This window comes from Streptopelia decaocto, assembly GCF_964273445.1.
Source record: "Streptopelia decaocto genome assembly, chromosome: 6".
In the NCBI taxonomy this organism is placed as follows: domain Eukaryota; kingdom Metazoa; phylum Chordata; class Aves; order Columbiformes; family Columbidae; genus Streptopelia; species Streptopelia decaocto.
In genome coordinates, this window is record NC_138660.1 from 61,503,823 (window position 1) to 61,517,965 (window position 14,143).

General features: G+C 35.9%; 1 protein-coding gene across 5 annotated transcripts in view; it reads right to left on the minus strand.

Moving 5' to 3' along the window:
* ZRANB3 (zinc finger RANBP2-type containing 3) overlaps window positions 1-14,143 on the minus strand; it is a 43,907-nt gene that overhangs the window by 28,655 nt on the left and 1,109 nt on the right. For all 5 annotated transcript variants that reach the window (XM_082057306.1, XM_082057304.1, XM_082057305.1 and 2 more), the window contains exon 2: window positions 8,430-8,588. In XM_082057306.1, coding sequence (XP_081913432.1) covers window positions 8,430-8,581 — 152 coding nt within the window. In that variant the 5' untranslated portion in view covers window positions 8,582-8,588. The remainder of the gene's footprint in view (window positions 1-8,429; window positions 8,589-14,143) is intronic.

Below are 14,143 nucleotides of genomic sequence, written 5' to 3' on the forward strand. Positions count from 1 at the left end.
AGCAACATGAATCACTGCTTTGATCCACACTGTTCATACCCCAATTCCTGAAGTACTACAGTTTTTAAATTGCTGATTTATGCCAATTAATTAACATTATTGACACACGCGATAGGAGTTTTGACATGACACACAGGATGAGATTGTGATACAATTTGAAGTTGATAAAACTAACATAAGTGGAAATTAAGAATATTAATATTATTTTATGACTTAATGCATTTTAGAGCATTCATCCTCTGTAGCTTTCACAGTTTTAGAATAAGAACCTTAAAGATGTCTGCTTAATGTAGTTACAAAATACAATATTTTTTTCATTAGACTTAGGACAATGAAAATAGCTTATATTACTGAGAGGAAACCATAAAGTGTTCCCCATTTATAATCACAAAAATTACATTTGAAATGTAAAGAACTTCCCCATCATTATAGCCCAGATCACACAGAACTTATAAGAAGTCTAATAGATTAATTAAGCTGTTAAAAAGCAACACTTTACATTTTGCTTTACATAACCTTAAAAATATGCAGCCTCTATTTAAAAATAGCTTCAGTATGTTCTATATTTTTGCAGTCAGACAAGCTGCCAACATGAACATAAAGGTTCCATGCTGTCAAAGCAGAAGAAACAGATCTTCAGCTACATTGAAGGGACAAATATGTATTTTTGTTTCACATATTTTGACTGCAAGAAGACAGACTTCTTGTTCTCTGAAGTTCAATTAGTCATTTCCTCTCAACTGGTAGTTACCCAATCTGAGCTTCATCATTCATATCCCATCTGTTCCTATGACACCTTAATAATAGCTCTATCCAAGAATATAAATCAGAGCTATGATACGCAGTTTCATATCCTGTTATAAGCTCAGCCCACATGGTCAAAAGTTTCAGAGAAGCAGGGAAAAATATCATTTAAAGTGTCTGAGTTACACTTACTCTCAGTAGCAAAGTTCAACGGTGCAAAAAGCACCACAGTCAATGGCAAGTTCTTTCAGATTCTTTCCCATTTCATTTTTAATTGTTTCCTTCTTCACAGTGAATCCTGTAGGTAGCATTTGAATCCCTGCCCATTTATCAAGGAAATCTGCTTTTTTTTTTCCCTAACAGAAAGCATCAGAATCTCATTGGGGTGCAGCATATTCTGCTACAATCTTCCTACTCTTCATAACCTCTTTACAGTTGTAGGGTTAGCAATGGGCTTCAGACACTGTGGTATCTCTCATAGATAGAAGGGAACCACATAGTCTGGTGTCCACTAGGTTAACAACCCTTTTGATTTCAAGATGTATTTGCTTTAAAATAAAACTACATTTTCCATTAAAATGCAAATACAAAGAGCAAAACTGGAAGCTTTGTGTGAGAACATATCCTGATAAGTGAATATGCATGCAGAGAGGAGAGCAATAAGTCTACTGTGCTGGTTCACCTCAGGTGTACATAGGTCCAAAACCTTAGTGTTAATCCCCACACAAATCCAAGCACCTGAGGTTATGCACAAAACCCATCACTGTGTTTGAAGTTTTCTTCTAGATATAAAGAACCACATAATTTATGGGACCACACAAGGCTGGATGAATCAGAAGGCCAGAAGCAGATAGTCATGAGTTAGGATGCATTAATGGAACAGTCTTGTAGAGGTATCAAGCACCAAGCAAAAGTGCATGTACAGAGTATTACTACAGCAAACCTTGGCAAGAAACTAGAAGTTAGGAAAAAAAGAAAAAGAAAAAAAGGAACTAATAAAGAAAGCCAAAAGCTAGCCCTGTGGAAGCTCTGGTCAGGAAGGTTCTGCCTCTGGAAGGACTGAAAGCATAACTTTTCAAACCTCAAAGCGCACAGAAAGAGCTCCTGGTAGCGCTGATGTCAAGATTGGAACCAACTTTGCAAAGTGAAAGGAGAAGCAGATCTTTAAAATCTTACGTAGACGAGTTGATTGGAGAAGCAGAAGGAAACTGAGGCTAAGCTCATGTAGCATATGTTATATAGCCACGTGAAAATAGTCTGCATCAGAAAGAGGTTAATACTAAAACAGATTCATAAAAATGAGTTTCAGAGAAGGAAAAAATGTTTAAATGAAAATAATTTCTATTTCTGTGTGTCTGGGTTACATTTAGTTCACCTCTTTTAAAATGTTAGCAATATTAACCAAGCAAACAATATAGAGTTTCTTATATTAATTATGACTAATTCAACAAAGTATCTTTGCAAAGATGAAGAATTTCATTTTGAACTTCGCTCTTGCAAGAAGACCAATTAATAACACACAGGCATATATCTAAGGTCTATATAACCAGGAATCCGACAAAGTCATACAGTCAGTGCTAGAGGTTTCTTGTAACTACAGAAATACTTTGCAATCATATTCTGTCTAAACTAGACAGTTCTGCTTCCTTACACAGAGGATTAAAAGCTAACGGGCTATAGCAATCCAATACACCTACTCCTTGCTTGTGGGGATAATTTAACTTGTGTATTAATTTTCAACAGCTATTTATGCAGAAAAAGTAGTTAGAACCACAGGTAACTTTTCCAGAACTCCTTCACTTAAATGCATTTTTGAATACAAATACTCAAAGCAGTAGCACTTCATTTCTTAAAACACTGAAAAATTTTGTTACTACTCAAATAAATTAAAGCTGGTTTTGTTAATGCACCCTTTGGAACATGTTGTACAGAGGAAGCTCGCATCTCTTTTTCACTAGTGTGGGTGTCCTGATATTCTTGGGATTCTCACTTACTCATGTGAGTCAGTTTTATATAACGCTACAACATATAATTTACCTCCTACTCGCAAGCCAACACTTTAGCACTAACATCTTAACCGAGGGTTATTTAAGGAATCTGAACTTAGTACATTTTTATATAAAACTGCGCAAGCACATTTGTGTGTCAGTAATCACAGCGTGCTGTCCTAAAACTAGAACAAAGAGAGCTGACTTCCTTGCAAAAATAATCAAGGTTGTTTCACCAAAAATAGAGCCCCAGAAGATTTAAGCTAGCTTATACCCTTGCTCTTGAACTACACTGAGTATTTAAAAAAAAAAAACCAAAAAAAAACCAACCCTAAATCTAATGTAAAATGCACTGAATTGCCACATCTGCAGTGTTAATGATTCTCCAAAGGAGTGTAAAGGAGAAGAGTTGTGCTGTCTCATACTTTTCTCCAACAGTCCTCAACATATACCTGAAAAAAAACATCTAAATATGCTTTACTAAGATCTGAAAGCTACAAGAACACATTTACCAACATATTGTAGTAGCTTTCACAAAAAATGTGTGGAATAACACATATCAAAGTGGTCAAGTTGAAGGTTAAGCTCAGATACTTCAATAGGTTTTTAGAATATATTAATTGAACTGTTAACTGATAAAAATTCTAGTCAAGAACACACCTAATAGTGATAATAAAACCACTTTACCTACTCAGTTGCTGACTTCAGAGACAAATTGATTCACCGACTGACTTAATGCAAGAAAAATTTACTTCAGTTAATTGGAACAGTTGGAACAACATCAACTAATTTCAGCTACTGACAATCTAGGCTACAAACCTTAACCTCGGTATGAATTGGCGTGTCTGAAATACCTGGGATCAACAGTAGCTCTTCCTTAGAATGCAGTCTAATGGCTTTTAATGAAATGTAGTTACTTATGGTTACTTTCTCAAGTGACCCACTCCCTGCAGTGATCTGCACTGCAAGAGCTACAGAAGAACTAGTCTCTGCATGTCTTCCTCCTTTAAAGTTAGCTGAAACAGGCAAGAAGGAAAAGAATTACCTAGAAAAATGTCTCTTCACTAGTCTCCCCATTTTCAGTAGTTCCCAGATTCAATTTCTTTTCCCTCTAGTACCCCAAGGTCTCGAAAACGGTGTTTAGTTTTCTCCTACACTTGGTTCCTTCTCCATACCAATACTTCAAAATACTTTTGTACCTTCCAAATACTTCAAAAACAACCATCCATTCAACTGTTGACAGAATATCCCACTTGTTTTCTGGCATATATCTCTGAAATAAGCAATTCTGCTGATCTATATTGATTTATGTCCTCTACTCTAACTTGTCCCCCCTTCAATACAATACAAAGATATCATAAAGTATGTGGATTTAAATTGTTTACCCAGCTACCTTTGGGTAATTTTCTCTTCTGCCTATGTTCTCTCCCTCCTTCCAACTTCCATTAAGTCAGTCAGAATCTGACTCATACTTGTTTAAGACCTTGCTTTTTCTCACTTGCATTAAAGCAGCTTGTCTCACATACTCAAAGCGGATCGCTTCCAATCTGCCCTCTCCCTGATGCTCATAGTTAAACACCAGACTTTTCATTTTGGATTCTCCCATGGCAAACTTTCATCGCACACAGCTAACACTAAAACCTTTTCCTCTGACTCCATCACTGTTGACAACCTATTACCTACACTTGTAGTCTTTATCTCACTTGGTTCTTCTCTTCCATTCTAACAAATTGTGCCCTGTATTTCTAATACTCTGTATTTTCTTCTCTCTTCTTGCTGCTAAATTTCCACATTTAAGATCAGGTGATTTTTCCGATTACTACCATTTCTTTTTTCTGTTCTTAAATCTTTTTTTTTTTTTTTAACTGCACACAATTCCTCTCCCGAATGACACTCTACATTCACTTATTGACAATGCATTTTTTGGTTCCATTTGAATTGCTTCCCAGTTCCTCCAGCATCACTGCCAAACAAACCTCCCTGGCCATGAAAGCTCTGCAGATTTTGGCTCAGTCTCTCATTCATAATTCCTGCATCTGCACCTCATTCTGTGAGCTAGTGTCTTCATGTAATCATCTCTCTCTCTCTCTCTCCTTTGGCACTTGTCAGATGTGAAATGTACTCAAAAACATTACAAACCAACGTCTTTAAAAAACAGAAAACTTTCTTTAAAAATACAGTACGCACAGAGCTACCACATATTTAATTGCTGAAAAGTATTAACTGTTTGATCTTCTACATGTTCATTAAACAGTCACTCCATTCTTTTTCCTAAGGATTACTGGGAGACTGAATACAATCCTTACCAGTACAATATTTCTGCATCTTAGATAATTTGCCCAAACTTCTACCACTTTTTCCAGAGTATTGTGCTTTGACACTGTCACCTCCTCTTCGCTAACGCCTGACCATGGGCTGGCGACTTCTCAGTACTGTTTTGGCCTTCATTCTCAAGTCAGCCTTCTCCTGCATACTTCACAGACTTTACATGGAAATTCCACTCTGTTGCTCAGAAAAACTAAACGAAATAGGCAAGATGACATGTTTACTTTAAGTTTTTCAGTTTATGCCTCTTCACTTGCAAATAGGTTATCCTGAGCTCTCAAGAAACGGGGATTTGTACACATCTCCCCAAACTATGACTAATAACCAGCAAAGAGCAGAGAGAATTGCTCACCTCCATCTCCCAACAGCGTACCCACAACTGAGGTGAACAATCCTAAGTATTTCCTAAGCCCATTGCTAAGAGTTTATGTTCCTGGAAGGGACAAGTTTGTTGCTTTCTATTTAAGAGACAGTTTAAAGCACATATAAATAAATAAATACATATTTTTAAAAATAACTTACACTTTTCCTGAAAGAGAAGCATACCAATAAAATAGTTTTCAAGAACAGAATTTGTGTGCACCAATCTTTTCTGCATGTTAATGTTTGAGGTTTTAAGTAAAGGTCAAATATTGTTTCTATCCCTAGGTACCTGTCCCCAAGTGCACTTCTGCAGGATTATTTCTAGGAAGGAATAAACAGCCATGCAGTTATTTACCTTTAAGGCATGTATCTGAACTAAAAGGTTATCTTAGCCTATGTCGAACTGTACACTGTCTTATTGGCTCTAGAATTATTATTGCCTAGAAAAGTGTTAGGTAGTCTCTGTTAGTGTAGACAATACCTCTGCAGCATCTACTGAAAAAGCCTTTGATTCATTTACTAATTAATCAAAAGCACAAATCACAACACCATACTTATTTTTTGCTCTGGGGAAATACAAGGGAATTAATAGCTTCTTCCCAGCCCCTTCCATGCAAGAAACAAAAGTTTGTCCTAATAATAAATACTTTTTCACAGTGGGTACTTGTCTAACCTAAGATAATATTAATTGAATCTCTTCAATCAACAACAGAACACTTTCTCTACACCAGTTCCCTGCCACTGCAGCAAAGCATGGATTAAGTGATGACTGCAAAGGCAGTGCATAGCCTGAGGGAGAGAAGAAAGAAGAAGAGCTGAGATGCACATACTGTTTACTTCAAATCTTATGTTTATGTATTTTTTAAACTAGAAAAGACATTTGTATGGAAAAGTACCAGACTCTGCTAAAATATACCACTGGGAATACTGAAAGAAGGCTTAAATCATTATGGAGTACACAAAAGAGAAAGACTAGGGAGAGCCAAGGGCTGACAAACTAATAAGAAAACTCAGCTACAAGCAGCAGAGACTCCTATATTGTTTTAGGACAGAAAGAAAATCAGGTCTGCCTAAGTAAGGGATAAATTTAAAAAAATACTCCTCAGGAAAGTCTGGCTTAATACATTCTACTTTACACAAAGGCTGGCTGAGGAGTGTACACCAAATCCTCAACTTAACCCAGCTAACATAAAGAATTTGCTATGCCAAAGAATGAGATTTCTTACAATCGTTACAAAAATACTTTCATAGGCATGCCACATTAAAAACATTAGCGCCGTATTACTCAGTCTTTCGTTAGTGAAGGGTTTCAAGAAAAGAAAACATAGAGGTCATTACCGTAAGTAAAATAACATAATTCTCTCCTTGCCAAAGGGTCGTCAGCCTAGGTATTCTAAACTTTTTTAGGTACTTATTGCAGACAATTGTTACTTCTCAAAAAAAAAAGAAGAAATGTCTGATTAAAAATTATCTAGCCCTACAGTTAAGCTGTTTCCTGAGAAAAGTCTGTAATAGACAAAAAGCTGCAAAAGATTATGCCACTTTCAAATATATCCACTAGCCTACACTAATTAACATTAAAGAAACTATACACGTCTTCTGTTATTTCACTCTTTGTATACAAAAATGCATCTCAATTACATACTTCATAAACCTCACTTTCCCTTATTAGAATCAGATCAACTGAGATATGGTAGCCAAGTGCTTGGGATTTAATAAATCCAACAATAACGTAGACTTTACTGTCTGTTCTAAGTCTTAGTGATCCATTAAAACCATATGCATTCATTCTCATAGTCACACTGTGTAGCAGGAACATACCTAATATGACCAGCAGTCACAGGGAAATCAGTGCAAATACAGCATAAAGCCTTTTCAATCTCAGATTTGCATGTCAATGGCTGGGCTCATCTTTCTACTCTGGCAGCATAAAATAGATGGCTTGCTTCACTCCCTGAAGACAGCAATGTTATAATTGCTGAAGGTTTTTGGCCAAATGAATAGAATTAAAGCAAAAAATTTCAGAGGAAATTTTACTTGATCAAAAGTTCCATGTAATTGCAGGAACTGATGATAAACTTTTCCTTTCCAATTTTACACCTTTAGAGATATGCACATTTCTCCCAAAAAAAAGAAAAAAAATCACAGAAGTCAGCCATCAACCCCCTTAGACCCTAAGCCTCTTGTTCTGAGCAAGATGATGATCAGAAACTACCTTCATCCTTCTTTAAAATGTAAGCTAAAATAATTTAATTTGTGCCAGACTTCTAAAATGTTGTTACTTTCCAAAAGAACAACATGCAGTAGTTTCATGGGTTTAGGTTGCCATTGCCTAAATTTTCTAAAAATTTATAAATGTGGGAATAGCATTTCCCTTCCCTCTTCTTTGCCCCTGTAACTTAGTAACAGGCTCTTACTCAACAAAATATTTCCAGCCTCTGATGCATAAACTATTTTTCTGACTTATCAGGTACTTAATTGTTGAATACCTGCTCTATCAGTTGCTGCACTTGCTAACTGAGCACTTTGTAAGTCGTCTTCTGCTGTGCTGTTGCAGCTCAGTGAGCTCCAGAACACCCTGATTACATGCCAGAATTGTACCAAGTTTAAAATAGAATACCACACAGATGCATCAAGATCTGTTAGTCATTCTCTTAACAGCTCTACCATGCCATTAAGAACTAAAGCAACAAATGTGAATTAACTTATTTTAAGAATTCTCTATTAACATGACAAAAAGGATGGTCCTACTGATACCAGCCTCCTCTTATATGAGGAGATCTTTGATACTACAACACTTTGTCACATAATGCATTATTAAACATTTCTTCATCCTCTGGGGAAAAGACAAAACAACCCTCATTTTAAACCAAGTTACCTTACAGTTTATGAAAGATTCCTGTAACCTAACTCACCTAAGAGCTGCTGGTATTGCATAGCCTTTGTAAAAATGAATTTCCGTTTACCTAAAATAATTATTTTTAGCATAGGATACAATGAGAATTTTACCTGCCATTTCTCTGAAGTGCAAATATGATGCCTTTCTCCTGAAAAGGAAGCAGTTTCTTTCTCAGTCTTTCAGGTAGAAACGACAGCTTAGCATCAACATTTTCTGGATATGAAGCTTCAAGTGTAGGTGTTTCCTGGAATGTACTAGCCATGTTGAACCTAAGGGAAACAAAACAAAGGATGTTTTATTCAAAAGATAGGCCTACAATAATGTTACAGAATAAAGCTTCATGGAACAATAATAATCTCCCCATCTTGAAATATTCAATACCTACACAATTTTTCTCAAGTCTTTAGAATTCTCCCTAGAAAGTATAAAATACTGCAGATGATGGAAGAAGAGCCCACCACCTCCATATCAATAAAATATTCTAACTATTCCAGTATGAAGATGTCAGCATATATCACTTTCTCAATGCTATGAAATAGTTATTTAAGAAAGTTCCTTATTAATGAATAAAAGTTAGTGGCCATGCAAACAGATCTTACTTATAGACATGGAAATGCAACTCTTTTAGTAAACATTTTCCAGAAAAGTTACAGGAAAAAAAGGTTATTTAAACTTCTGATGATGGAACTAACAGTCCTCTAAAGTTCTTAATCCTAAGAATCAAATCAGGAGAAAGGGGCAAAACACGTCCAGTTTGGGGAAAAGAAAAAAAGAAAGGAAAAAAAAAATGGGGGAAGGAGGGGAAGAGTAAGGAACTTTATTCCCCTCTGAAAGAAATGATCTTAAACCACAGAATTAACCAGTGAAAATTCTCATACTGCTTCAGACTAAACATGTCACTTTTTTTTTTGTCCAAGGAAATAGGGTCAGAGAAGAAATACTAGCTTTTATTCTCTTGTAACTTTAATAGACTTTAGCCAAACAAATGGTTAAAAAAATCCAGTAGCAGTGTGCTAACTACACGAGGAAAGCAACAAATCTTTATAACAAAGCATTACCTAATTATTTTAGATTCATGACCTGCGTGAGGAGCAGGATTACCTTAGCAAGTATAGGAACAAAGAACATCAGCCAAAATATGCTTCCTGTATTGTTAACAGTAGATACAGTGCCAGCAGGTTTGACAGCAAAATTCTGAGCATGTTGCGCTCAGATATTTTTATACTCATTTATTTCTGAAGCAACTGAGAAGAAGTCAGAGATGATTCAATGGGATTAACCATTATATTCAGAAAAGGAAATGTGCTGAGCTAAATGGTCACTCACTTCAGGGACCTGCAGGACTAAGTAACCTGTTTTTTTTTACACTGACTGGTTACAAAGATAGAGTTGGGGACAAGGCAAATGGTTAAAGAAATCAACATAATAAAGCATGATTATGCAAAACAGAGTTTGCAACAGTTTTCTTCTAACATCATGGATTAAAAGCAAGAAGGTAAACCAGATTGATTCAGATGAAATTATATGCCACAGTGAAAGAACAGCACCTCTGCATTCCCAAAGAACTCCATTCATGAAGTTTTATCTCCAAAACTTGATACACACTCTTCCAGCTGAAGTCATCTTCTCTTCACTGAAGATAATATGAAGATAATATGAAGATAATATGAAGATAATATGAAGATAATATGAAGATAATATGAAGATAATATGAAGATAATATGAAGATAATATGAAGATAATATGAAGATAATATGAAGATAATATGAAGATAATATGAAGATAATATGAAGATAATATGAAGATAATATGAAGATAATATGAAGATAATATGAAGATAATATGGCACTACGCACACACGTATATATATCTCAAGTTGATAGAGCCGGGGCTTTTGTTCTAGTGCAACTATGCAAACACCTTTTAACATTCCATATTCCACAGGCCTATGTCAGATTAAACCTGAGCAATCCTCGCACCGAGGTGAGCCAGGGGATCCTCCAGGAAATTTCCCCAGTGGGTGGGAAGCACCTGGTCCCTGCGGGACCTTCTCCATGGTGCTGAGCCCGGTGGAGGTGGCACGGGAGACCCTGGTGCTGCCTGGGGTCCCCCCACACTGCCAAGTCAGCCGGAGCCTGGCTTGTTGGACAGGTAATACTGTCGTAAAATCAGGGAAATCCAAAGGAAAAGGGAAGGAATAGAGGACTAGAGAGATTGGCAAAAATAAGCTATCGGGAATTTGCCACTGTTGGAGAAAAAACAAATCCAGCAGTCAGTACTGTTGACAAAAATGGCAGTAACAGGACAAAAAAAAAATCCAAATCAAATAAAAAATGGACCACCAACCCACCTTGCTCCCCTCCCCCCGCAAAGGACTTAATTGTTCCAAAAATCCACTAAAGTCTTGTAGAACTCTAGAAAAAAAGAGGATTTTGCAGTATCCTGTCACTGTCTTCATCAGTCAGACTAATGACATCCAGACAGACAGAAGATGAGTAAGCACTTTTTTTTTTTTTGTTATATTATGAGTTATAGGTATACCTATCAAGATACACATCACAGACGTTCAGAGAACTGGAAAAAAAAATGCTGCAGATCAACCCATGGTCAAGTCCATGAGATTATCATAGTGAAAGTATTGAACAGGGTAACACTGGAGAACTTCTGCGCACACACCTTCTGGGGCATCTATTACCACTTCTACAATGAAGAGGTGCATAACCACAACAATTTTAGCGTACCATTCTGCTGGACAATGAGGTGGGAAAAAGTGAATTATGCGGAGGAAAAAGTGAATTTAAATTTAAAATATAAAGCAACATTCAAAGTTGAGGCATAAGGGTTGTATTTAGCATGGATTTTGGTCTATTCCATATTAAAATACTTAACTGGTAGAGAATCTATTTTAAGAAGCATATTCCTGAAGAGCTATCCTTTTTCCCACATGTAAAGCCCTAGAAATATTATAGCACATGTATGAAAACAATCCTAGCTGTAATCATAGATGTGTGTGTGCACATATATACACACATTTAAGGACTTCTGTATAAACATGGTTTTAACCCTGGGCTCAAATACAAGTAACTCAAGGGTCTGAACACTTGATGTTCCTCACTGGATGAGTACAAGTGATTCACACAGCATCAAGAATTTCACAGCTGGAGAGAGGCTGCTCTTATGCTTTCAACAGCATGATCAAGGTACAGAAATCCCAGTTCTCAAGTAAGTCTGGTACTATCAGCAGAAAAACAGAATCTTTTGTCCCTCAATTCATATCGGGCCACGCACTCAAGATGCTAACCTAACAAGAGACAAGCCCAATGCTGCTAAACCTCCTCCTGATACAGACATCTAACTGAAGACTTCTAGAACATAACCTGTCCAAGGATAAAGAGGGACACCTTTTGAATATCAACAAAATAGCCAGTTGCAGAGAAAGGAAATCTGGATTTCTCTTGCAAACCAGATATTTTGTGTTGTCTAAGTGTGATTGCACTATTGACTGTGACTTTTTTTTGTCTCCCATTTTTGTAAGTAGAATCTCATATGTCTAAAAAAACCTGTATTCTTCTACCCCAGGCCTCTGGATCATTTGACAGCAGATAAAAGTACTATGATCAGTATTAAGGCCCTTTGACACATGCTCATCAGTGAATTTTGTTTAACAGAAGGAAAGCCCTGTATATCCAAGAGATGCATTTCACGGAAAAGTCATAAGTCTCTGGTAAATACCCACTTCATCTCTCAGTTGAGCAAACAGAAATGTTTCAGCTCTAATTGTTGCGAAAGCAATCATAATCACTTCAATAGTTTTATCACAATATTTTCCACAGAGCTTTTTTTTTTTTTTTTTTTTCATTTGAAGTTGATTTAAGTACTTCAAGACAGCTGGCAAAGAAAAACACTGAACATCTCTGTAGAGCCAAAATTACACAAGTATGCTGCAGGACTGGTGGACCCAGCAAACCTGTTCATCACTCACTTCCGTGATTTACTTCTAAAGAAAATTTTGTAAACACACACTTTTTAATAATCATACAAAGAATCACACCCTGAAGATTCAAAGATATATTTCCATCATGATTTCTGAATAAACAGCAGTGATTTAAAAAATCCATATTCGGTCTATATTCATATCTGCAGCACTATTTTATGCTATCCAAAGCTGTAAAAGGCACTATGAAAGGTATTTTGGCCCTATGAAAGATTTATTTTGGCTGTGTAGAAAACAAGTATGAACAGTGATGAAACAAGACAAGAGAAAGAAATTAATTCCACCAAATTCCTTTTTATTGATTTCCTAAGGTAATAATTACACTGAGAATTTATGCCTCCCTTGTGTAAAATGACTTTGGCAGTGGTGGTCATTTATATTTTGTTTTGAGACAGATCAATTATGTATACCACCATAGTAATGTCAACAAATAAAAATAGTCTTAAAAAAAAATAGTCTGTGTAGCAGAAGAGCAGTTTATTTATTACTGCTGTTCTACCCATTGCAGATTTGGAAGCTCTAAGAAGAGATAGCAATTTTAGTGCATGTTTTCTCTAACTACAATTTTTTGTTTGGTTCTGTGCCCTTAATATGTTGTAATACACATCCCATCAACCTTCCCACATCTCTAGATCACAAGCTCTGGAACTTTAGTTTTCACAAAGTAGACCTAAAAGGTTTGGTGTGGAGACCTAACTTTTCACTCAGTTCATTCAGCTATAGTTTTATGAGTAAAAAAATAAAAGAAACGTACGATATTTTCTCAAGTGTTTTAAAGGGAATCAAAGATTAAGTAGCTGAATTACTAAACCCAGTAACTTTTCAACCAAATTTGCTTTAGTACCTCAGGACTAGCTAGCAGTAAATGATCACAGCTTTTAAAAGCAGGAATGGGGAAGACTCATGGAACTACAACATGATTCATTTATAAGGCATAAAAATCAGTAAAAATGATGAAGTGCAGAACTTGGGAACACCATAATAAACGTGTCTATTTGGTGGAGTCAATGAGTCTTTTGCGAAGTTGAGTCTTATCTTTCAAGTCTACTGAAGGTTTTTTTGAAGGGGATCTACAACAATGCACCTATAAAAGGGCTGATGCAGTGCACTTTCCACTATTTTTCAAAATCAATTAAATTAAAATAGAATAGGTTTTAGAAATATATTTGTACAATAATTATTTCCAGGAAAACTGTTAAGAAAGTCCTTCTATCTTTTAAGAAAACTGAGCTGTCATGTGAAAAAATTGCACTAAAACTTTTTTTTTTTTCCAATAAAAGCATGTAGACTGTTCATACACGAGAGAAACAACATCAGCAATATTTCAAAGTAATCTGCTCCAACTTCTACTATGTTCAATGAACTCATAAGTGATCTGGAAAAGTAAGTAACCACTGAGTAACAAACACAGTGTAAATACTAGTAAAACAAAATTTAAAACAAACAAAGAACACACAACAAACTGGATTTGGTTCTGTTGCTGCTATACTGTATTTCACTATAGACACTTCTCCTTCTGAGGTGTATATATATGGAGACTTAACTTGTTGAGGATATTACCCAAGGTGATGTTTTTTTATTGGAAGGTTGAGTACAGGACTGACAAGTATTTCAATAAGGACCATTTGAGTTTTGCAATAGTTGTTTGTCAACACAAGCCGGTATCACTCTATAAACCTGTTATTTATTTTTACAGGCTACTAAGCATAGCCTTTTAAAGCAGCTTAATAGCAGATGCCTAAAACAAACAAGTATTTCCATCAAGCATTTGCTTCATAAGTTTTCTCTTGATAGTAGTAACTGCTCCACAACTGTATGTTCAGTAAAACT